Source organism: Magnolia sinica, chromosome 15, assembly GCF_029962835.1.
Source record: "Magnolia sinica isolate HGM2019 chromosome 15, MsV1, whole genome shotgun sequence".
NCBI lineage: Eukaryota > Viridiplantae > Streptophyta > Magnoliopsida > Magnoliales > Magnoliaceae > Magnolia > Magnolia sinica.
Window position 1 is genome coordinate 4,804,182 of NC_080587.1, and position 25,669 is coordinate 4,829,850.

Sequence of the window (25,669 nt, forward strand, 5' to 3'; positions counted from 1 at the left end):
ATACAGGTGATTAGATAACAAAATTAAAAGGTGTGGTGAATCTGACCGTTGCAACCCTTTTTAAAGGAGATGGTCAGCGGTCCAAAATAATTCAAGCATTGGATAGCTATCATTGTTTGATCTGTTTAATTTTTGAGTAATGCTCCAACGGGGACAATCGGACTGTCAGTATGGATATGCAAATGCCATGGGCCAAACTCCTGCACAAGGAAGCCCATTCACATGCCACTCATGTGCCGAAGCGTCCAAACTGTATTCAGATAGGTCCCACCATTTAGATGCCCTTTTATCCAAAAATTGGGCCTGTTCACTAATTAGTAGAGTTAGGATTCATGAACTTTAAAAACCTATATTAAAAAAAATTTAAAAAAAAAAAAAATCAAACTTCATATATGCCATCATTTTGTTTCTAACAGAATGCCTGTTGGATGAATAGATTGGGCTGATGTCTAGGCAGGGCCATCTGTACAGTGGGACCCAACTGATGGATAGATTGGATCTCTATTACATTTTCCATGTTGGCAAGTGGGTTGGCACATATAAATTCCATTGCATGTGTACAAAATCCAAGCTTTTGATTAGATTGGTCACATTTCTTAAATCATCTGGGTGAAAGAGCAGGGCTTTCACTTAGGTGGGCCTGAGTATGTGAAAGAGTAGGTCTAAATCATATTTTCCCCTAAACGTCCATTGTTTTGTGGCTCGTGTTAGCTGATATAAAAAATGTGGCCCATCTCATGGAAAGCTTGATCTTGTACACATGTGCCATATTTGCATGTGTAATGAATACAAGCAAAGTTGTAAACTAGCGTCAGTTATCAAACCTCATTTTGCCAAAATCAGCAGTGTGTTTTGATTATTTAGAACTTTAGTTTTTAACATTCTGGCCTGCAATGTCACCTTTTCTCCTAATCAATTTAAGACATGCAAGTAGCTATATATCCATCACACCACAACGGATTTTATTTTTTTTTTAATCACTAAAACTGACAATATAATCATTTTTATCTCTAAAGTACATTCCCAATGCATCAAAATAAATTGTTTGCCACACATATAAGTGGGCAATGAAATGTTATTAAACACTAGAAAGGCAAGAAAGAAACAAAAGCCTTCAAGGCAATGGATTAGAATCCCAATTACAAAGAGATCTATAGTACCCTTTGCAAGAGAGTCAGCATTCCAATTAAAACTAGCTACTAGGAATCTACTGTTGGGGGACCGCGGAAGCACACAGGGATGAATCAAGTAGAGTATTCCAAACGCACAAAGAAGCCCAATCACAAAGACTCCAAATTTAACGTGGAAAAACCCTTTCGGGAAAAAACCACGGTACAAAGTCACAGTAATCACTATGAAAGCAGAAATTACAAGAGATAGTGAAAATACCCGATTCAAACAAGCCTCAAATCTCTTTTACAAGCCCGTTGAAACCCTAGGAACGAATTATAGAATACCCTTAGATTTTGATTTCACTCCTATATATAACCTCTAAGAGAATCACTATCAAAATCAGAAACAAATCTCGCATATACACAACTCTGCATAAATCTTGCCATATGTTCAATGACACCTTCGATGGGACTTCGATGGGACTTCGATGACATCGATAGACTGTCAGCATTGAACCTACTTCGATGTCATCAACTGACTGTTGAATTTACAAATTTTAAGACATCTATCAACATCTACACATGAGATTTCCAAGATACAAGATTTCAACCTTTACTTATTTAAAATAACACTCAACTTTGAAACAGGAATACACTTCTCAGAGGCCAAAGCGATTGCATTATAAAATCTTCGTCCACCCTGAAAATCTCCACACCAGTTCTAATAGCCAAGAATTCCGCTCTCTTTGAGGATCCACTCCCCCACTAACCACTTCCATCCTTAAGTATGCCTCCGATCCTGACAGGCCACGGGTTATAAAAAGAACTTATGTCACTATTAAAAAACCATTATATAGCAATTTAAGAAATCATTCTGATAACCAATCACCCAGAGCATGGTATCACAACTAATGGTGTTGTGTCCTCCAACATAGTATATATACACCACCAGGTGGGCGACATTGTTGAAATCAATGGACAGATGACGATCCAACTCAAAATATAGGTGTGGCTCACTTAATGATTTGATCAACCTGATTTTTGAGAAGGGGGGCCAAAGTTTCTTAGCATAAGAACATATCTAAGAAACAGATCATCAAAAAATTCGAGTTCAAAATAGATAAAATAATAGGGAAGTTGATTATTAATCTAATGACAATTTAGTTCTAAATGAAACATGCTAGCAAGGATCACTCAATCAACTTGCCTGTTCACTCCATGATATGATGATCCAAACCATACATCTGGAAGTTCCCATAACATATGGCCCACATGAGAGAAATCTCACTGTTATGACATCTTTAAGCTCCTATAACATATGAACTATTGTTTCAAGTTGCTTGCAAATGAGTAAGATTTTCTTTGCCGACCATCTTCAGTGCGAACTTCTAGTGGGGAAGAAGAAAGCCCCATTAGCAAGCCTCAATTACATAAAGATGACCTCCACTGCAAGTATGAACTTTCAAAACTCACCGTGGTCCACGTATCGGTTTCACCACACTATTAATAGAAAAATGGAAAGTTTGCAAAGAAAATAACTATTCATTCACATTCAATGTACGCTTGTCACCCACCTGATAAGTAGATTGGCCTGATTTTTGGTTCAAAAATCACTAGCTGCCTAACCCAGTCTCCCACAAGTGCATCATGTTGGCACGTGAGCTGCTAGGCCCCTTCTCTTTCTCATTTGCACAAGTCCCACTCACATTCCTCGATGAAATGATGGTGTTTATATGTTCTGTTTGCCAAAAGGAAAAAAAAAAAGTTAACCACAGAAAGCAATTCAAGAACTATGCAATATCATCTACCAGAAAAGCACGTAGTTGACAATGCACTGACCAAGAATTCGTATGGCATATGTTCAATTTTCAATTTACATAAATGGGAATCAGAGTTCCTTGCATAAGTGTATTATTGGATATTAACATCTTTCAATGTATGATTATTGAGCATGGAATTTTGGCTGATCCAAATATGTCCATAAAATGATGATCTGCCTATCTGGTTGCATTGGTGGAATCCAAAAGGCAACCGTGGACAAGAAAGAGTTTTTTGCTGATGTGATGTTTCCTACTGCTGGGAACAATATAGTATTGTGTGGGAAACTATTTTCCTTTCCACAAATTTTCTAAAAGAGAGTTTTTTTTTTGTTTTTTTTAATTTTTTTTAATTTTTTTTTATTTTAAACCTTCTAAAACCTTGATAATCTACATTTTCCACACATTTTGAGAGAAAAATATTACTTTTTGACCATCAACCATTCCATATTTCCATGAAAATCATGGAAACTAAAAGAAACAACCATTTCAGAATTCTTTTCCATGAGTTTCCTTATGTATCATTTTCCTCCCTCATATGTGAAATTTTCATGGAAATTTGGCCCATCTCATGAAAAGCTGGATCTTGTACAATTGCTATAGTTGCATGTGCAAAGGCATGTGCACAAGCACATTTGTGAAAATACGTGTGTTATCAAACCTCATTTTACCAAAATCAACACTATAAGTGTGTTTCGATTATTTAACATTGTCACATGCAACCCCACATTTTCTCCTAATCAGTTTAAGAATGAAATGGTTGTATATATCACACTACATAATAGTTTTTTTTTAATCACAAAAAGCCAAAAACAATATCATTTTAAAAAATACATTTCCAAAGAATTGAAGTAATTCATTTCCCTCATAGTTATTTTATTTTATTTATGTGGGTAATGAAATCTTATTAAACACTAGAAAGGCAAGAAAGAAACAAAATTCAGGCAATGGATAAGAATCCCAAATACAAAGAGAAGATCTATATATGGACCCCTTTGCAAGAGGGTCAACAATACAATTAAACCAAGTACTGCGAATCTACACATGAGATTTCCAAGAAGCAAGATCATAACCTTAACTCATTCAAAATAGAGCTCGGCTTTGAAGCAAGAACGTAGTTTCCAAAGGCCCAAGCGATTGCATTATAAAGTCTCTATCTGCTGCCAGTTCACGAAGATCTTTACACTGGCTCAGATGCCCAAGAATTCCGCTCTCTTTGAGGATTCCTCCCTCGCTGACCACTTCCATCCTTAAGCATGCCTCTAATATTCCTGAAAAGCCAAAAGTTACAAGAAGTTATGTCAGTATTAAGTAACCATCATATAACAATTTAAGAAATCATTCCGAGAATCAATCACCAACAACTTATAGTGTTGTATTCCGCTAACATAGTACATCACCATGTGGGCCACATCATTGGAATCAATGGCTGACTCGACATACAGGTGTGTCCCACCTAGTGATTTGATCAGCCTATTTTTGAGAAGGGGGCCTATGGCTTTTCATGGTGCTGATTTCCTAAACAAGTGGCATGTTGGCAAGAAAGATGTCTCGATACAACAAGTTGTGGTACTATATATTGCTGGTAGGTGATCAATTCTCAATCATTAATCAGGCACTGGTGCTTTAAATAACTATGCTATGGAGTGTGTAACTTACACTATGTAGCATACCTTAGTCATAACAGTATGTAACGCTATATGATAATTTCAATATGCTACACGTGTAGCTTATGTCAATGCTTTAGAGGAGTAAATTCTGTGTTATACACTATCGCTATTGAAAACGTTGCCATTAAGTGTTCAATAATACATGATGATCAACACCAAAGTTTCTCACAAAAGAAGGCGACAAGCATTCGAAGATGTCTAAGAAACACTATTAATTTCATAACAATTTAGTACTAAATGAGATTTGCCTATAGGGATCGCCCAATTAGCTTGCCCGTTCACTTCCTGACATGATGATTCAAACCATACATCTAGAAGGTCCCATAAAAAATGGCCTACATTAGCATATATATGGCCCACATGAGACAAATCTCACTGGCATAACATCTACTTGGTCCCATGACATGTGGACTAGTGTTTCAAGTTACTTTCATGATGAGTAAGATTCTCTGTGTAGACCATCTTCCATGCAAACTTCTAGATGAACGCACATGATGGAGCATAAGGGGAGGGAGGCCTGTTAGCAAACCTCAAATGATGTAAACATGGCATTCCTCTGCAGATATGAACTTCCAAAACTCAGTGTTCCAAACATCTGTTGCACCACAGTAGTAATAGAAAAATGAAAAGTTTGCAAAGAAAATAACTATTGGTTCACATTCAATGTATCCCTATCGCCCCACCTGACAAGCAAACCAGCCTGACTTTTGATCCAATCACCAGCCGTCGTACTCAATCTCCCACAAGTGTACCGTGTTGGCATGTATACCGCTAGGCCCCTTCTCCATCTTGTTTGTGCATGTACTACTCACATTGCTCAATGAAATGATGTCGTTTAAATGTTCTGTTTGCCAAAAAGAAGAAGAAGAAGAAGAAAAAGTTAACCATAAAGCAATTCAAGAACCATACAATGCATCTACCGAAAAAGGAGGTAGTTGACAATGCAAAGGCAAAGAATTTGTATGGCAAGTTCAATTAATCATTTTGCATAAACAGGACCCATATTTTCTCTGTTAAGTGTATTTTTAGATAATAGCATCCTTCGATGTTTGATTGTTGAGCATAGAATTTGGTTTATCCATCAATGTTCATATTGGTTGAATCCAAAAGCTACGGTCGAAAAAATAAAAATATAAATTCTGCTAACATGACATTTTTCACTTATTGGTATAATAAAGTAACATGAGAAAAACTATTTTTCTTTTTACAATTTTCCTAAAATAGACATTTTCCTTTGCCACCAAAAACCTTAATAATCCACATTTCTATACTTTTTTAGAGACAAATATCACTTTTTGATCATTATCAATCTACATTTCCTTGAAAGTCATAAAAACTAAAAGGAACAACTTTTTTAGAATTCTTTTCGACGAGCTTCCTTAACCATGGTTTCTTTGAAATGTAACATTTTCCTTTTCAAATCTGCTTTTTGGATTTCACCAATCTAAACAAGCCTTAAAATACAAATGCTACCCATAAAACTATGATTAGTGTTCATGATATTCAGATCGAATAATATAACCTGCATGATTTTCCACAAATTTGTTAATATCAGTCCTGAGCATTAGTGACATAATTTCACTCTAAAAAGGAACAATCTTAAAGTAAATTACCTTAGATTTGAATTGATCATCTGCAGTGCAACTTCAACCATGCAAGCATTTGAGGTAGTATTCGTCTTGAGTTATTACCAGCTATACAGTGTTTGATATTACCCCATGTGTATATCCATCGCACTCCTGAAGCACAATAATCCAAATGATTCAAGTCTACAAAGTGTAGGTTATGCATTTTTTCAGTAGAGTTCCTCAAGATTTTTAATTTTTTTAAACAATGCCTTGATTCGAAAAAAGGATACAAGATTGCCTTTTAGTCATTTTAGCTAAAATGACTACAATGCCTTTTTTTTTTTCTAAAAAATAGTGAAGTCAAGCATTGTAGAATCCATGGAGTCCGTATGGTGAGTGTATTACATCCAGCGCATACAATAAGTGAATCCCACCATAATGATCTACAAACAAGAAATTATGCTAATACAATCATTCAAGTGGGCCACACATGAATTTGGGGATTTTGGGATGGTGTGATTTTATTTTTTTTAATCGTATGGTTGGAATCACCCAATATTTGATTTGCGCAATAAACACGGTGTGATACAACTATTGGAGGGATTGGATGAGATATGCATACCACGTGGGCCTCAAAATTGCTGGACATGACCAATTTTTTATTTTTTTAAAAAAAATGAAGTACTTATTATGGGAGGGGAAGTGGATTGCGTCCCACTAGATCTGTGGGGGGACTACCGACAAACAGATACATCACGGTAGCCCCCACACAAATCTAGTGGGACGCAATCACTTCCAATGTGAGAAGAATAATAGATTGAGGAAATCAATTCTATCTTTCATATACATTTTGCAGCAGTTAAATACACATATGGGATAACAAACATTTGTTTGAGATCCTAAAATATAGAGCAGTTTGAAACTGTTTCCTAACTCTAAGGAACAACTAGTTTGAATGAATCCAAAATAGAGAAACTACCAGGTTGTTACAATCTGTTACAATCCTAAGACTTATGATATGCCCCCTCAAGATGGAGCTCAAGATAGAAGTCCAATCTTGGATTTGAGATCAAGAAAGCGGGCATGGTGAAGAGGCTTGGTGAGTGCATCAGCAAGTTGATCTGCTGAAGATACATGAGCAACACGAAGGACACCATTGTGTACTTGGTCACTGATGAAGTGAAAATCAATGGCAACATGTTTCATTCTGGAGTGAAACACAGGATTGGAGCACAGTTGGGTAGCACCAACATTGTCACAGTGTGAGACGGGACAGCACGGTAGTTGAACACCAAGATCAGTTAGGAGATAACAAAGTCAGTTGAGCTCAGCAGCTGCATTAGCTACTGACCTATATTCAGCTTCAGTAGAAGATCTTGCAACAGTTTTCTGCTTCTTAGATCTCCAGGAAACTGGATTGCGACCAAGATAGATGACATAAGCACTGGTAGATGAAAAATTATCCTTGTCGCCTGCCCAATCTCCTAGATGCGACCATCCTAACCCTTTCACTGCTTGCATCTGCAAATAGATGATTTGGGAAAGAAGCAGAGCAATGGTCCACATTCAACTGAAAATGGCAAAAGATGTTCGAATCTTGGAGAATTTTGGAGCATGGTTCATCAGGTGGGTTCCATCAAATTAACAGTCTGGATGCGCAGAACCTACAAACTAAAAACCAGAGGATACTTTGCATATTCCTGGGCTGAAGATCCACCATTTTCTGAACCATGCACTCAAAGTGAAGCCTGTGATTTGGGCATTGTTGATTTGGTGGGGCTCAACAAGGATGGAAGCTCCTAACCCCTGACATTTTACTGCATCATGTCTCTTTTGCTTAAATGGTGGGGCCCACTAAGAAACAGAGAGATTAAATGTACACCAGTGGTACACGTTATCGGTTGAAGCATTTCTTCAAACAACTAACATGCAGATGTCGGCGGCCATGGACAGCAGCGGATATGGCTGCCGCTGCCATGGCTGCTGCCCAAATTCTGATAATCGAAAGGGGAAGTGAGATAGACAGAGATGAAGGAAGAGAGATCGAGAGAGAGTACCTTTGATTTGATGGTAGCTGTTGTTGACAATGAGGGACGAGCAGCCTCTTGTGATGGTAGCTGTTGTTGATGGAGGTTGGGCGGCCATGCATTGGGGCGAGATCCGCTGCTACCGCTTAGGGTTTGGAGTAGAAAGTAGGACAGCAACGTTACTCTGCTTACGATGGAAGCGCGGCAAGCGACTGCGAAAGTTTGGAGAAGAGGAGGGTTAGGGTTTGGAGATAGCAATGATTAGGGGCATGGAGAAGAAGAGGGCTTTTGATGTTAAAAAAAAAAAAAAAAAAAAAAAAAAAAAAAAAAAAAAAAAAAAGGAAAAAAACTTTTTATTACGAGAGAGAGAGAGAGGGCGTGAGTGTTTATTTCGCCGGCCAAGGTTTCCCACATGACGGGCTGCCGGTAAAAATGGTCGGGAATTCCCACATTTCTTGTAGCGAGAGTTCCTCAAGATTTTTAAATTTATTAAACAATGCCTTGATTCGAAAAAAGTATACAAGATTGCCTTTTAGTCATTTTAGCTAAAGTGACTAAAATGCTTTTTTTTTTTTTTTCTAAAAAATAGTGAAGTCAAGCATTGTAGAATCTGTGGAGTCCGTATGGTGAGTGTATTACATCCAGCGCCTACAATACGTGAATCCCACCATAATGATCTACAAACAAAAAATCATGCTAATACAATCATTCAAGTGGGCCACACATGAATTTGGGGATTTTGGGACGGTGTGATTTTTTTTTTAATCGTATGGTTGGAATCACCCAATATTTGATTTGCGCAATAAACATGGTGCGATACAACTATTGGAGGGATTGGATGAGATATGTATACCCCGTCGGCCCCAAAATTGCTGGACATCACCAATTTTTAATTTAAAAAAAATGAAGTAGCTATGATGGGAGGGAAAGTGTGTGTTGGGGGCACCATGATGTATCTGTTTGTCCCCTTTAGGCTAGCATCATTTAAAAGGGATGGATGATGTGGATAAACAGATATATGACGGTGGGCCTCACACAGATATGGTCAGACGCAATCAGCTTCCAACGTGGGAGGAAGAGGTAGGAAAGAGAGCGTTAAAGCGAAGATATGGTTGAGTAAGAGGTGGGATACTTACAAAGGGATCTTTTGCATCGATATTTGGATTCTTGGGATGTGTGCTATGTATTGCCAATCCTCGCCTTTCTCCTTCTCGCATCGCTTCTCTAATTGGGGGCATTCATATATACGTAGATGTTGGAGATTTGTTAGGCGTTGCAGCCCGGATGGCAAACACTCCAGTTTTTCACAACAGGTGATCGTTAATTGTCGAAGCAACGACAGGTTTCCTATCGACTCTGGCAGAGCCGTTAGACTTGGAAGTCTCCTGATTGATAGAGTTTGGAGGTTTGTTAGGAGTTGCAGCCCGGATGGCAAACACTCCAGTTTTTCACAACAGGCAATCGTTAATCGGCGAAGCAATGACAGGTTTCCTATCGACTCTGGCAGAGCCATTAGACTTGGCAATCTCCATATTGATAGAGTTTGGAGGTTTGTTAGGCGTTGCAACCCGGATGGCAAACACTGTAGTTTTTCACAATAGGCGATCTTTAATCGTCGAAGCAATGCCAGGTTTCCTATCCACTCTGGCAGAGCTGTTAGACTTGGCAAACTCCAGATTGATAGATCCTGGAGGTTTGTTAGGAGTTGCAGCCTGTATGGCAAACACTCCAATTTTTCACAATCTGTAATATTCAATTCTTGAAGCGAAGACAGGTTTCCTATCCACTCTGGCAGAGCCGTTAGACTTGGCAATCTACAGATTGATAGGGTTTGGAGGTTTGTTAGGAGTTGCAGCCCGGATGGCAAACACTCCAATTTTTCACAATAGGCGATCATTAATCGTCGAAGCAATGACAGGTTTCCTATGCACTCTGGCAGAGCCGTTAGACTTGGCAATCTCCTGATTAATAGATTCTGGAGGTTTGTTAGGAGTTGCAGCCCGGATGGCAAACACTCCAATTTTTCACAATTCTCAATCTCCAACAGTTGAAGCGAGGACAGGTTTCCTATCCCCTCCGGCAGAGCCATTAGACTTGGAAAACCAATGATTTTTAGACGTTGGAGGTTTGTTAGGAGTTGCAGCCCGGATGGCAAACACTCAAGCTTTTCACAATTGCAGATCGTCAATTCTCGAAGCAATGACAGGTTTCCTATCCACTCTGGCAGAGCCGTAAGACTTTTGCAATTACGGATGTTGAGCTGTTGCAGTGTTATGGCATGCTGTAACCATTCCGGCAAAGATGTTAACTTCTCAATTCCGCTGATGCTTAATTCACGAAGAGCGGTGAGGTGTTGCATACCCTCTGGTAAAGAAGCCAGCTTTGGACATTCATCAATCTTCAAAGATTTTAAGGCAGTGAGGTGTTGCAGCCCCCCTATCAAACTCGTTAGGCTTTTACAATGCTGAATGGAAAGATTTTGAAGAGAGCTTAAGCCTTGAATTCTGAAGGACCTTAGACTATTGCAATTTTCAATCATCAGCCAATGGAGAGATGTGGAGTTTTGTAACTCCTCTGGCAATGATACCAGCTTATCACATTTTAAAATATTCAGAGACTCGAGAGCAGCAAGGTTTCCAAGCTTCCCTGTTATAGACTCGAGCTTTGGGCATGTGTCGACAAGTAATTTTTTGAGGCAGGGGAATACTCCTCTTCCGTTGAATCCTGACCACTCCTCTAAATAAGGCATATCTATCAACCTGAGTATTTCCAGTGATGGGAATCCCCGTGGAATAACATCGCCATAGAAATGATTGTCGATGCGTTCCACAGCATACAATCCTTTTACTTCAAGAACCTTAAGGAATGGTAATTGGCCAACTGACGGGAGCTGTTCGCTCCTTGTGCAATTAATCAGTGAGATTTCAATCAGATTCAAAAGCGACGAATTACTCATCCATTGCGGAAATCTGACACCCACATACCCTTCCACCACCAACCTTTTGAGATTTGGATGCGGTTGGAGACCTTCGAGTGTTTGCTCAACAATTCCTTCCAACTGAAGATTAATGTTCTGACCCCATGAAAAGTATAACTTATGAAGGTTTGGCTTCTCCTTCAAGTTGGCAACCTGGGCATCTGCTGGACACGTCACATTCTCAAGGTTTCGAATAATCAAGTTTCCTCCAAGGTTTAAGCCCTGCAGCTCTCTTATACCACGTCCACTATCCTTACCAATGATGAATATTGGCAACGTCTGAAGGAACTTCAATTCTCCCATATTAGCTGGCATATGGGTCAATTCATGGCATGAACTGATTTCAAGATGTCTTAGGCTAGTCATTTTGCTCATGTCCCTGGGTAACTCTGCAAGATCATCACAGCCCAAGAGTCTCAAGGTTTGCAAATGGTGAAGACTGCAGATAGATTCAGGAAGGGCTTTTATTTTAGTATAAGACAGGTCGAGATATCTCAAGTGTTTCAACTCACCAATTGAAACCAGCGACTCCATAATGACATTTACTCCTCTTAAATCTAACACACGCAAGCGCATAAAATGTACCCATAGTTCACAAGGATCGCTGACCATATTCCATCCTCCAAGCACAAGCAGTGTTCGCAGATGGTCTGCTGTCCTCGAGTCATTTCGAACTGTTATGACGCAATCACTAAACTCGCACTCTAAGGACAAACGACGAGCCCGGCTCATGTTAGAGATATTCACTGTATTATTGACCTTCAGAATTGAGCATTCATTCCCTGCAACAGAGCATGCAAGATCATGCACGAGGTCATGCATCTTGCACCATTGTATATTCCCATCACCATCTTTCCCAACATCTTGAAAGAAGGACCGCCACAACAGATTATTAAAATACTCTCCACCAATGTCTTCCCTTTGTTTAATTTCATCTGATGATTGAAGGAAACCTTCTGCCATCCAAAGTCGGATCAGTTTCTTCTTTTCAATTCTATAATCTTTTGGAAATATTGAGCAGTAGGCAAAGCATTGCTTCAAATGTGATGGAAGATGATAATAACTCAACTTTAGAGCTGGAAAAATGTGATTCTCATCTTCAGGTAGATTCCAAATTTCACTTTGTCTGACAAGCAACCACTCTCTTTCCTCTGTTTTAAGCCGCATCAAGCTTCCGAGCGTCTTTGCTGCCAATGGGACACCACCACACTTCTTTACAATTTCCTTTCCATGCATTATGAGGTTTGGATGTTCTTGTTGTCCATGCACAAACGCTCGTTGCTTGAACAGAGACCAACAATCAGCATCTGATAATACTGGCAAATGGTATGAAGGGATAGTGCCCATGATTGAAGCAACTTTTTCACTGCGGGTAGTTACAATGATTTTAGTACCCCTAGTACCTCCTCTGAGAAATTGTTTCAATCGATCCCAGTTCATGGGTTTTTCATCCCACACATCATCCAACACAAGTAAAAATTTCTTCTCACTCACCAGCTCTCGGAGCCGACGTTGCAGTTGATCCATGTTTTGGAGATCACATTTGCTATTAGTTGCTGACTCTATGATATCTTTTGTTACCCTGCTCACACTGAAATCATCCGACACACAAACCCACATTCTTAGCTCGAAATGCTTCGCTGCCCTCTCGTCATTGAAAGCTAATTGAGAGAGTGTGGTCTTCCCAAGGCCCCCCATACCGACTATGGGGATGACTGTAACATCCTCTCCATTATCCTCACCAATCAGTAATTCCATTACTTTTTTTTTATCTTCCTCCCTTCCATAAACATCTGACTCAATTACAAACGAGTCAGTTGGTTCTCGGCCTTGAATCTCCAACACCCGTTCTACCTCTTTCAAATGGAATTTAGACCTCTCTTCAGCAATCGCATCTAATCTCCGCCCTATCTCCTTTATCTTATCTGCCATATTTGAACGGGACACCAGCGGGTTGGATGCCGAAAAGAACGTGCCTACCTTCTTAAAGCAATCCCCAATCTCCACTTTTTTGCGTTTAGCTTCCACTTTTGGTTCTGCTTCCATTTCTATTGTGAAATCATCCAATATATCATCTGCATCATAAACCACACATTTCAGCTTTCCCAGCCAATTCTGCAGCGCCTTGCTCTTTACCTGCTGCTCCTCTGCATCTTCAAGCACGGCTTGTATCGTTGATAACTTACTGCTTAGATTTTCAATCTCATCGCGAACACCCCACAACAGTTCACACTGTTCTAGGATTGGGGAGGCTAGTCTTTCGATAATCACTTGAAGAAGGCCTGATACAACTAATTCTGCCATTCCTTGTTCCTAACAGGGAAATCACAAGAAAAAAAATAATAATAATAAATTAGGGAAAGAGAAGGATCTCAAGATCATGTATAAGAATTATTGCCTATTTGTGTTCCATCTATCTTATCCTCCTCTCTTATTGCCTATATATGTTCTATCTTAGATTCTTCACAATATAATAAGCTAGTGACAGCCCAAGATGTGAATTGACATAATTGAGTCTCTCCATGAGGCAAATGTACGTTGATTAGGATTGTTGGTTTGGTGGGCCACTATGCAGATGGTCCTAATTGCCCGATAGTCTACATGTTATTTGTTTTTATGGGCTCGCTTGGATTGGAGTCGGATCAGGTAGGGACCCCTCTAGTACCGAGGTGGCAGTGGTCAGTGCTGTCGGCCCACAATGATGTATGTGTTTCTTCCATGCTGTTCATCCATTTTGCTAGCTCAAAATTTTAGTGCATCATTGCAAAACGAGGTAGATCGAAATCTCAGATGGACCAAGCCGCAGAAAACGGTGGTGATTGAACGCCTATCATTAAAAACTACTTCTTAGGGCTACAAAAGTTTGGGATCAAGCTGATATTTGTGTTTTCCCTTAATTCAGGTCTGTATCACCTAATCAACTAGATGGCAAATAAACATTACAGTGGGCCCTATGAACTATTTAACAGTAGGCATTCGATCTCTACTGTTTCCTGCGGTGTGGTCCACTGAACATTTTGATCTGCCTCATTTTTGGGTTCATGTCTTAAATTGAGAAGGAAAAAATGGATGGATGGCATGGATAAAACACTTACATCATGGTAGGGCCCACAGAGCTTTTCCAGCACCCACCGGTAACTGGAGGGGCTCCTACCCAATCCAAAACCGTTTAGAAACGAAAAAAAAAAAAAAACCTATTGTTTTTACACACTGCATTAAAAGGTCCCGGAGGAATATGTACCAAATGACCCTGATGCCCTTTATTGTGTACAAGGACACTAGATCCGACTAATACCATCAAATTGCTTGTACGGCACCTATACCGTCCAGAAGCTCCGCCATAAAAATTGGGCACCTAAAAGATTAGGATAATCTAATCATTAAGTGGGCCACAACACAAACCTCCAAATTCGCATGATAGCCCACTTGATGGTTGAATTGGCATGATGGGGCTGTAGGGACGTGATGAGTTCGATCAATGTATACCTCAGGAATATCTACTCCAAATCCGTGAGCTTTCTTGACTCTTCACGTAGCTTCCTCAAATCCCAGAGGGATAGCTTCCTCAAATCCCAGAGGGATAACAGTATAAATAATTTCTAATAAATTTAAAATAAGTTATTGATAATAAAACAATAAAATTAAAATTCTTTAAATAAGGAACTCAAACCTAAAATGGGTTTTAGACTCCAACTCAACACCCTAAAAAGTTACTTATAAATAGTACAGATGACCTCTATTCCTACTAGACTTCATGGTTTTCAGCTAAAAATAGTAAGTATCCAATTTGGGGTAACCACTTTATTCTCCTAATTTTTTAAGTCCTTTTCATATTGGGCATTACTTCTACAACTCAATGGATCAAAAGTTATATTCCAAGTAAAACTTACTATTTATAATAAAAGCGTAATTAAACGGGACTTTTAATCGTCGATCTGGTGGAATCTCGTAAATCTAATGTGGGTAACCCCATACAGCAGGGTTGGTTGACTTAAGTTCTCCTACCCCAAAATCATATATAATATGTTGAAAAACTAATCTCAGTTTGCGAGATACAACTGTTTTAAGGTCTTGACGATCCAGATCGTTTCCACCTCCGATCAAGCCTTGTCTGGTCCATCTTTGCCGTGAAAGTGTCTACAACCCGCTCTACATCAGTCCCCTCGCTTTGAAAGAACTCAACCTCGAGTTCTCGTCCAACTTTGGGTCATGATACTCGGTCAGGTTTGCAACGTTGAAAGTAAGTGAGATCTCCATGTCATCTAGAAAATCAACAATAGAAGTATTGTCATTGATCTTTCGATGGATCAATATCAGTCCAATCTTCTTGTTCTTCAACTAGTTGTATGTCCCGGTCGGAAATCTCTCCTTACGTAGATGCACCATAACATTATCGCTCACCTTGAACACCTTTTGCTATCGATGCTTGTTGGCTTGTTCATTTTACTTATCGTTTGAAACTTGCAACTTGGCTTGCACATCCGCATGAGTGTCCACGATTCGGTCTACTATATGTTCTACTGCAATGCTCATGCTCGTGAGCTTGGGCAAAGGGACCGAGTTAAGTGTGTGGAGGGGCACTTAACCATAAATAATGTGGAACAGGGACTTTCCTGTCGATCGATTCATAATATTGTTGAATGCAAACTCGGCTTGAGACAAGTGTTGAGGGTCAAATATTGCATATTAGACCCCATTGATTACATGAATTTACGATTATGATATTGCTTAACGGCCTGAATTAATCGTGTTTGTAATGCAGGGTGTGTTTAAGAGCCTGGACTGAAAAAGGGTGGTAAATGTATGGATTTGACGCTCCAGAATCACTAAGGCAATGGACGGGACTCAGGGGACCAAGATCAATACCAGAAACCCAAGAAAACCGAGAAACTGAAACTCAAGTGGCTTGGAAGACGTCCAGAAAGCAAGATCACAGGCTTCCCTCCATTCTTTCAACTCAAAACTTCATACATGGCCTGAAGACCATAAACGAGCCGTACACGTCGAATCTCAGCTCCCGGATCCCTGTGGAAGTGGCTCAATAAATACTTCAGCCACTAAAACCGTGATTTGGGGCCCACTTGCTATCTGGATGTGCCTCAACTTCTCTCCCCATGATTAAAAGGATATGAGAAAAGAGATGAACGGAACGGATCTCGCATATACATCCAAGTAGACCCCACCTTGAGTAGCGTGCGCATCCATCGCACGCACACTCACTGTGCACCGGAAGAGCTGGACCAATCAACAAGGACAAATCCAACTGCTTCAGTTTGTCATGTGAAATACACCGAAAGAGGTTTCCCAACATGCGATTCACAACTTTAGTCTCCATTGGTCTGCAGGTGGTCGTAGGCATTACTGAACTGAAGTCGCGTACAGAACTGATTCCACAAAATTTACCAGAAGTGACTAATGAACTTTGTGTCACGGTGAAAAACAATGGTCTTAGGAACCTTATGTAGCCACACAACCTCTCTGAAAAATAGATTCATCATGTGTGTTGCATTGATATCCTTCTTACATGAGATAAAGTTCTCTGTCTTTGAGAAATGATCTACCACCACGTACACTGAATTCATGCTACGCCGTGTTTGTGAGAGACCAAGCACAAAATCAATAGATAAGTCCTCTCAAGGACCGTCATCCGCAGATAACGGGGTGTAGAGGCCCATATTATAAGAGTGCCCCTTGAAGGTCTTACAAACATGACAATGCTTCACTGTTTTACTCACATCATATACCAATTGCGGCCAGTAATACCGTTCCTCAACAAGAGCTCGCGTCTTGTCTCACCCAAGGTATCTACCAAGGCCACCTCCATGTAACTTTTAGATAATCTGCTACCTCAGAAAACTTTGAGGGATGCATAGTTGATTCCCCTTAAAGAGGAAATTGTCTTGCATATGTAGGTAACTGGGATGACCCTCCTGTCACCTCATACATGCATTCTTAACGTCCTCATCTTAGGCATACAACTCTTTGAGACAGTCGAAGCTGACCACCTCATTGCTCATCGTAACAAGTAGTGATGCACAGTGGCTAAGTGCATTAGCTACCTTGTTTTACTTTAGATTTAGAACGAACATGAATTCTTGAAAAAATACAACTCATCTATCATACACACGGTTCACGCTAGCTTGATTATTAATAAACTTTAAGGTTTGATAGTCAATGTAGAGAACAGACTCTCTCTAAATCAGATAATGCCACCAATGTCGTAGCGCTTGAATCACTGCATACAACTCAAGCTCATATGTTGACCATTTCTTTCGGGCTTCACTAAGTTTCTTATTGTAGATGCATTTTTATGATAAACTCCTCCAATTTCGACATATGAGGCTTAAACAGCTTGTCGAAACTGGAAAAAATTAAGACTGGTGTTGTGGACAATCGATGCTTGATTTCAGCAAAACTCTTGTTGACCTCACCCATCCATTACAACGGGCTTTTTTTCATGCAATCTGTAATGAGTGTGACTATAGTGTTGACATTCCTCACAAATCGACGATATAATGTCGCCAACCCGTGAAAACTCTTCACGTCATGAATGCTTATCAGAATCGGCTATTCCTTGATGGCTCACACCTTTTCATCGTATATACAAATGCCCGTGGATGTTACAACAAATCCTAAAAACAACAAGTTGTTTGTTAAAAAATGCACTTTTTCAAGTTGAAGTACAATTTGTGAACTGCCAGGACCTGTAGCACTTGCCTGAGATGTTCTAAGTGATTCGTCTCACTCTGAATATATATATATATACATATATATATATAAGGATATCATCAAAATATACCATCACAAATCGGCTAATAAATAGTTTCAATACTTGATTCATCAGACATATAAAAGTGCTTGGTGCGTTTGATAGACCGAAGGGCATGACCAATCACTCATATAATCATTCCTTGGTCTAGAATACCATTCTCCACTCATCGATGGGGTGGATATGAATTTGATGGTATCCGCTCCTCAGATCTAGTTTAAAGAACATATTGGCACTTTCTAACATATCAAGCATGTCCTCCAATTATGAGATTGAAAATCGATATTTAATGGTAATCTTTTTAATTACTTGATCGTCGACACGCATGCGTCAGCTCCCATCTTTCTTCGGCATTAATAAAGCTGGCATGACGCATGAGCTCGTGCTCTCTCTCAAAAGACCGTTACAGATCAATTCATCCACCTGCCTCTGAAGTATCTCACATTCTTTCGGACATATTTGATAATGATGTGTTGAGGGTTAAATATTGTATATTAGACTCCAATTATCACATGATTTTGTGTACATGAAAATGCTTAACGACCTATTTTAATCGTATTTTTGTTGAAATGTGAATTTACAAGCTTAGACTGAAAAAGGGTACTGAAAGCGTGGATTTAATACTCTGAAGTTACTAAGGCGAGAAACGAACCCTAGGGGACCCAAATCGAAGAATTTACATGCCAGAGATCCGAGAAAATCACGTCATTCACGTTAAACGGGCCTAAAAATCGTCCAAAATGCAAGATCATAGGGTTCTCACTATCCGTTCAGCTCGAAACTTTATATCTGGCCCGAGGACTCCAAATTAACCATACATGTCGAATTTCAGCCCTCAGCTTCCTGTGGAAGTAACCCAACGGACATATCAGCCCATGAATTGTTAATTCGGGGCCCACCTGATATCTGGATATGCTTCAATTTTGGTCTCAACGCATTAAATGAGCTAAAAAAATGGATGGACAGGGCGGATTTCTTACGAACATCACAGTGGACCCCACATAAGGACGTGAGAGTGCATAGCCAGAGCACTCCCACGTCGCACCAGACCATCAAGACCGGTCAAGGGCCTTTGACCCGTCTCTCTCACACAGGCACACCAGTGGACGCACGAGCGTCCACCGGTTTTGCTCAGTGGGGCCCACCCATCTCATATTTCAGAAATCTGGACCATCCATTGTGTACATAGGTGGGTCGTGATGTTGAGGGTCAAATATTACATATCAGACCCCAGTTATTGCCTGATTTTACGTACATGATAGTGCTTAATGTCATATTTTAATTGTGTTTTTATTGCAGGATGTAATCAGGAGCGTGGACTGAAAAATAGTACTAAAAGCGTAGATTTGATACTCCGAAGACATCAGAGCAAGGGACACACTCAAGAGAACCAAGACTGAAGAATTTACATGCCAGGGATCCGAGAAAATCAAGTCATTCACGTTAAAGAGGCCCGAAATTAGTGAAGAATGCAAGATCACATAGTTCCGGCCATCTGATTGGCTCAAAACTGCATGCATGGCCTGAGGGCCATAAATTAACCATACATATCAAATTTCAGCCCTCGAATCACTATGGAAGTGGCCCAACAGTTAAATCAGCCCATAAAACAGCGATTTGGGGCCCACCTGATAGCTGGATATTCTTCAAGTTTGGCCTCAACCACTCAATCTACAAGAAGGGAGGAATAAGCGGGGTGGATCGACCACACGCATTACAGTGGACCCCACGTGCGACGTGTGTGTACACAACACGTCCGCACGCGAGCCGCACCGGGCCAAGATTCCTTTTTAAAGTCGGCTTACCCGACTCCTTCTGCAGCAGCAACAGCGGACGCTGGTGCGTCCGCTGATCTCTCATAGTAGGGCCCACCTTTCATCCAAATCATCCATCTGAACCACCCATTAAGTCCAGAGGGAGGGCGTGACCCTCACCTAGGTGGAATTTTTCCTAGAAGAAGTATGGAACAGATTTCAGCCGTTCGGACGCGGAGCGAACGGTCAGGTGATAATTCTGCAGGCCACATCAACGGATGGCCAAAAACCTCTCTTTCCCGACCGAAATTCTGAGAGAAATCCGGTGGATGGTTTGGATTTCTCATTTGAAGCCGATCATGGACCCCACCATCGTCACAGGGTCACTGGCGTACGCAGGCCCTGTTTCCACTTTCGTTGCTGACTGGTTTTGGGACTATTATATGCCCATGATGATGATCGGACGGCCGATCTGGACCGTCCATCGTGTAGGCCACTCGAAAACGTCCCAAGGGATGTTATTCGCTCGAGCAGGATTACAGGAGCATGGGCGTTGGGAGGATCCGTTTTTGCTGCGTAAAGAGACTTCCGCGCCAACTTATCTGCAGAGGTTCCTGACTGCCTACAGCAGCAAGGAGTCTCCCTTTTCGCACACCGATACCAAGGGACGCCGGGCTGCCTATAAGAGAGGAAGAGAGAAGGGAAGGAGGGAGGGGGGAGCTGCACGTGAGCAACGGTTCGGCTGGAACAAGAAGACAGGGAGAGCTTAAGGTTTTTTATTCTCTTTTTCTTTTCCTGATCTTCTTTGCTGTCTTTTTCTTTCTTTCTTTCTTTTATGACTCCTAAGGTCATTAGCCTAATCATGGTTGGCTAAACCTCTTAACTAGGGCTAAGAGGTGAAGCCTGTAGCGAGATGGGAGATTCTATTTCATGCTTTTAATTTAAATTCATGAACTGAATTTGATTTTAGTTGATTATTAACGGAATGTTTTTCTTAGTCCTTAATGGTCTGTTGTGACTGAAATTACAATGGGTCTGCAATGACTTTGAATATTTCTTTTTCCCTTTTGATGTTTATGACATCAGAAGCTCTGTTGTTCACCATCATCTCCTGGGCATGGTTGGATGATGGTATCTTTCCTAACCTTCATAACATGTTGATTGGTTGGTAATTAGTTTAATTCTGTTGTTTACTTTGTCTTCTGGGCATGGTTTGGTGATGGAATTTATTCTAATTCATATACCTTTCATCTCGTGAAAACTAGATCAAGTAAGTTCAGTTTAATTTCCATGATTCCTGATGCAGGCATAAGATCTCCCTGATCTCTACAAGTGGATCCTCTGAATTCCTTAAGTTTTAGATTAGTATTTCACTATTATTCCTCAAAAATCATTCGATTGAGATTACATCTTAATCTAGTTCCAGTTCTAGTTATTTTCAGATTACGTACAGGTATCAGTCCCTTGGGATTCGACCTCGTTCTTACCGAGTTTATTACTACATCACAACCCTATACTTGGGGAGTGAACAAGTTTTTGGCGCCGTTGTCGGGGACCGACGGTTGCGATTCTCTGAAATTAATTAAGTTTAGAATTAGTTTAAGATTAGAATTTGACTAACTTTAGTTGTAGATTTTTATTTGATTTCTAGAACTAACTTGTTTTCCTATTTTGTAGGATCCTGACATAAGTTTCTAAATTGGTAATTCCTTCCTAATTTCTCTACTTTTTCTACTTTTAAAATTATGGTTTAAATTTTAGAAATTTTCTAATTCTAGTATTTCCCTATTTGTAGGAAATAGTTTATTTTTAGAAACTTTCTAATTTTAACTCTTTTAGAATCTAACTTTGTTTCCTAATTTATTTTTTTTTAGAAATTTTATACTTGTAGAATTTTTGTTTAGAAACTAACTTTCCTATTGTGTAGGCTTTTAAGGTAGAAATTTCTAATTCGGTAAGCTTTCTCTCTACTTTCTATTTTTCAGTTCTCTTTTAGTAATTTACTTTCTAGTTTATGACTCTCTTCTTTCAGAAACTAGTTTACTTCTATCTTTCTTTTTAAGGATTTTCTTCTCTTTTTAGAATTTAATTTATTTTGTTTTATTTTGCAGGTCTTTAACTGAGGGACTTCAATTTGGTAATTTCTTTCCAACTCTCTCTTTCTTTCTAGATTTTCTTTTCCTTTCTTAGGATTAGGTTTCGAATTTGATTAAGGGCTACGAGTGTTTCATGCCCAAGTGGGCCCGTAACAACACTCGACGTCTCTTGACTAAAGGAGGATTAGTTGAGGGGTTGGCTATCCATCGCAGGACTAGACACCACTCGAAATCCCCTGAGTTAACTGAAGTTATGGCTGAATACCAACCTCCTCTACTTCCACCCAGGGTGGAGGATACCCAAGATGAGAATGAGGTGCATCAGGCACCTCCGCCTCGTACTTTGTGAGATTATCAATAACCGGCGGGAGTGAGTACGCCCTCATGCATGATTTTTCCTGAAAACACAAGACAAATGGACATCAAACCAGGAGTTATCCAACTCCTTCCCAAAATCCATGGACTTGAATCAGAAAGTCCATATTTATATTTGAAAGAGTTCGATGAGATTATAACTACATTATGTTTTCCTAATATATCTGAGGATACAATCAGGCTGAAACTCTTTCCTTTTTTCTTAAAAGAGAAGGCTAAGACGTGGTTACATTCATTGCGTCCTAGATCCATTGGCACATGGAACGACATGCAGAGGGAATTCATAAAAAAATTCTTCCCACATCATAAAACAATTACCCTCAGAAAAGCAATCATGAACTTTGCCCAAAAGGAAGATGAAACATTCTTCCAATGTTGGGAAAGGTTCAAAGATTTGGTCAGTTCATGCCCACAACACGGATTTGAAACGTGGCGCATTACAAATTTTTTCTACGATGGGCTGACATCTTCCATGCGCCAAATGGTCGAGACAATGTGTAATGGAGAGTTCATTAATAAAGATGTCGACGAGGTATGGGACTACCTCGACAGTCTGGCTGAAAAAACACAATCTTGGGACTATTACCCAAAATCAAACACCACGTCTAGACCAACTCAATCTAAGGAGAAAGGCAGAATGTATCTCCTGAAAGAAGAAGATAATCTCAATTATAAAGTGAATAATCTCATAAGAAAATTTGAGGCCATGGAAGGAAAGAAGGATAAGGTCAATGAAATTGTTTGCGGCATCTGTGATTGCAACATTCACACAACTGAAAACTGTCTTACGATACCTGCCTTTCGAGGAGTGTTGAATGAACAAGCCAATGCCGTAAACAACTATCAAAGACCTTTTACTGGACCTAACTCCAACACGTACAATCCTAGTTGAAAAAATCATCTAAACTTTAGTTGGAGGAATGGACAAACGGCTACCCCTCAAGGTTTCTTCAATCAAAATCCAAATAAAGTGAAACCTCAAGAGGAACCGGTTCAAAATTCCATACAAGAGCTGGCTCAGGCAATGCGGGGATTTACAGATTTTATGCAAAAGATAGATTCTCGTATGACGGTTATAGAAAAGGGGATGCTTTCTGCACAACCTCTCCCCAATCCTAAACCGCAGTACGAGATTAGTGATCCCAGCTCTTCAAATCAGATGGGGCACGCTAAATCCATCACCACTCTTAGGAGTGGAAAGATCATTGATAAAACTCTTCCGGTTAGGCCCGAAAAGCCTCAAGAACCAGAAAAGGACAACAATGATGGATCTAGTGATGCCCCACAAAAATTAGAATCGGAACTTCTAGAGAAGCCAGTTGCTCCGTTCCTCCAACGGTTGGTTGCACCAAAACGTCTTTCTAACTCAGGATATTCTGGAGGTGTTGAAACAAGTGAAAGTTAACATTCCTCTACTTGATGTCGTGAAACAGATTCCTTCATATGCCAAATTTCTGAAAGACTTATGCACGACCAAAAGACGGCAAAGTATTCAAAAGAAAATCTTCTTGACTGAGAAAGTGAGTGCCATCCTGAAGCAAGACGTGCCGCAGAAATTCAAGGATCCCGGTAGCCCAACCATATCATGTGTAATCGGGAACCATCAAATTGATCACGCACTTCTTGACTTAGGAGCGAGCGTAAATCTGATTCCCTACTTGGTATACAAACAGTTAGATTTGGGTGAGATAAAACCCACCCTGACCACACTACAACTTGCTGATCGCTCTGTTCGTGTACCAAGAGGGATAATTGAGGATGTGTTAGTCCAGGTCGATAGATTTTACTACCCTGTAGATTTTATCATCCTGGACACCGAACCCATCAATAACATGAGCACTCAGATTCCCGTCATTCTTGGTCGCTCATTCCTTGCCATGTCAAATGCAATTATCAATTGCAGGAATGGTGTCATAACTATGTCTTTTGAAAATTTGACATTGGAGTCAAACATCTTTTTCAATAACGGCAGCAACTCAGAGGATGATGACGATTTCCACGACATTAACATGATTGACTCTTTCGTGGAAGATACGACACCTCTAACCTTATCCTCCGACCATCTAGAGACGTGCCTGGCCCACTCCCATGATTTTGATGATGACATGATTAGGGAGACGTGCGCCTTGCTTGATACTGCACCGGTACTTGAAGTTAACCGGTGGAGGCCACAATTTGAAGAATTGCCACGAACCGATGTAGTGCCTCTACCGTCTAACCTCAAGCCGCTGAAGCTTGACCTAAAACATTTGCCCTCTGATTTGAAATATGCCTATTTAGGTCAAGATGAGACATACCCGGTGGTGATCTCTGCCTACCTGGAGAAAGAACAGGAGAATATGCTCATATCTACTCTCATTGAGCATAAAGGAGCCCTAGGATGGACGATAGCGGACCTCAAGGGAATCGATCCCTCGATTTGTACTCACCGCATATATCTTGAGGATAATACAAAAACCGCTCGGCAACTACAACGTAGACTAAATCCAAACATGAAGGAAGTGGTTACGGCCGATGTTCTTAAACTATTGGACGTGGGTATCATATATCATATATCTGATAGTCAATGGGTGAGTCCAACTCAAGTGGTCCCTAAGAAGTCCGGAATCACCATCGTAGCCAATGCTAATAATGAACTCGTGCCAACTAGAGTCACTACTGGTTGGAGAATGTGCATTGACTACAGGAAGTTGAATACCGTCACAAGGAAAGACCACTTTCCTTTACCATTCATTGATCAGATCCTGGAAAGGTTAGCTGGTCATTCCTATTACTATTTCCTTGACGGGTATTCGAGCTACAACCAGATAGAGATAGCCCCTGAAGACCAGGAAAAGACCACATTTACATGTCCCTACGGCACCTTTGCCTACCGAAGGATGCCATTCGGACTATGTAATGCCCCTGCCACCTTTCAGCGATGTATGCTTAGTATCTTTTCTGATATGGTGGGGCAATATCTAGAAGTCTTCATGGACGATTTTTCTATTTACGGTCCATCTTTCAGCAAGTGCTTGGAAAGTCTTAAATGTGTGCTGAAAAGATGTGAAGAAAAGAACTTGGTACTTAATTAGGAGAAGTGTCATTTCATGGTTCAGAAGGAAATTGTCCTTGGGCATATCATCTCGTCCAAGGGAATCGAGGTAGATAAGGCAAAAATCGATCTTATCTCTAACCTACCTCCACCCAAGAACATCAGAGACATGCGATCCTTCTTAGGACACAGGATTTTACAGGCGATTCATAAAAAACTTTAGTCTCCTCTCTCGTCCTCTATGTAATCTTCTTCAAAAGGATGCTCCGTACGAGTGGACTGAGCAATGCCAGGAAGCTTTCACCAAGCTTAAGGGCACGTTAACCACTGCACCTATCATGCAGCCACCCGACTGGAGCCTTCATTTTGAGCTTATGTGCGATGCTTCTGATTATGCTCTTGGAGCGGTTCTAGGCCAGAGAAAAGATAAGAGACCCTACGTCATCCATTACGCAAGTAGGACTTTAAAT

The 25,669-nt window shown here is 40.3% G+C and overlaps 1 protein-coding gene, 1 long non-coding RNA gene and 1 other non-coding gene across 3 annotated transcripts; all 3 read right to left on the minus strand.

Annotated features, from left to right (window-relative positions):
- Window positions 1–1,586: 1,586 nt before the first annotated feature.
- On the minus strand, window positions 1,587–6,349 carry LOC131227380 (uncharacterized). The gene is made up of 6 exons (XR_009162234.1): window positions 6,213–6,349; window positions 5,283–5,443; window positions 5,129–5,194; window positions 4,003–4,191; window positions 2,687–2,850; window positions 1,587–1,911 (listed from the first exon to the last, which is right to left on the minus strand). It is a non-coding gene; the product is annotated as an uncharacterized LOC131227380 (long non-coding RNA).
- A 2,812-nt stretch (window positions 6,350–9,161) lies between these two features.
- Window positions 9,162–13,475, minus strand: LOC131228100 (putative disease resistance protein RGA3). Its single transcript, XM_058223932.1, has one exon. It carries the CDS (start codon window positions 13,473–13,475, stop codon window positions 9,327–9,329), a length of 4,149 nt encoding a protein of 1,382 aa, XP_058079915.1. The 3' UTR covers window positions 9,162–9,326.
- A 9,006-nt stretch (window positions 13,476–22,481) lies between these two features.
- On the minus strand, window positions 22,482–22,588 carry LOC131228463 (small nucleolar RNA R71). Its single transcript, XR_009162966.1, has one exon. It is a non-coding gene; the product is annotated as a small nucleolar RNA R71 (small nucleolar RNA).
- Between the last annotated feature and the right edge of the window lie 3,081 nt (window positions 22,589–25,669).

Coding starts and splice junctions, on each gene's coding strand:
- LOC131228100 (XM_058223932.1), bottom strand. CDS start 13,475: ATGGCAGAATTAGTTGTATCAGGCCTTCTTCAAGTGATTATCGAAAGA.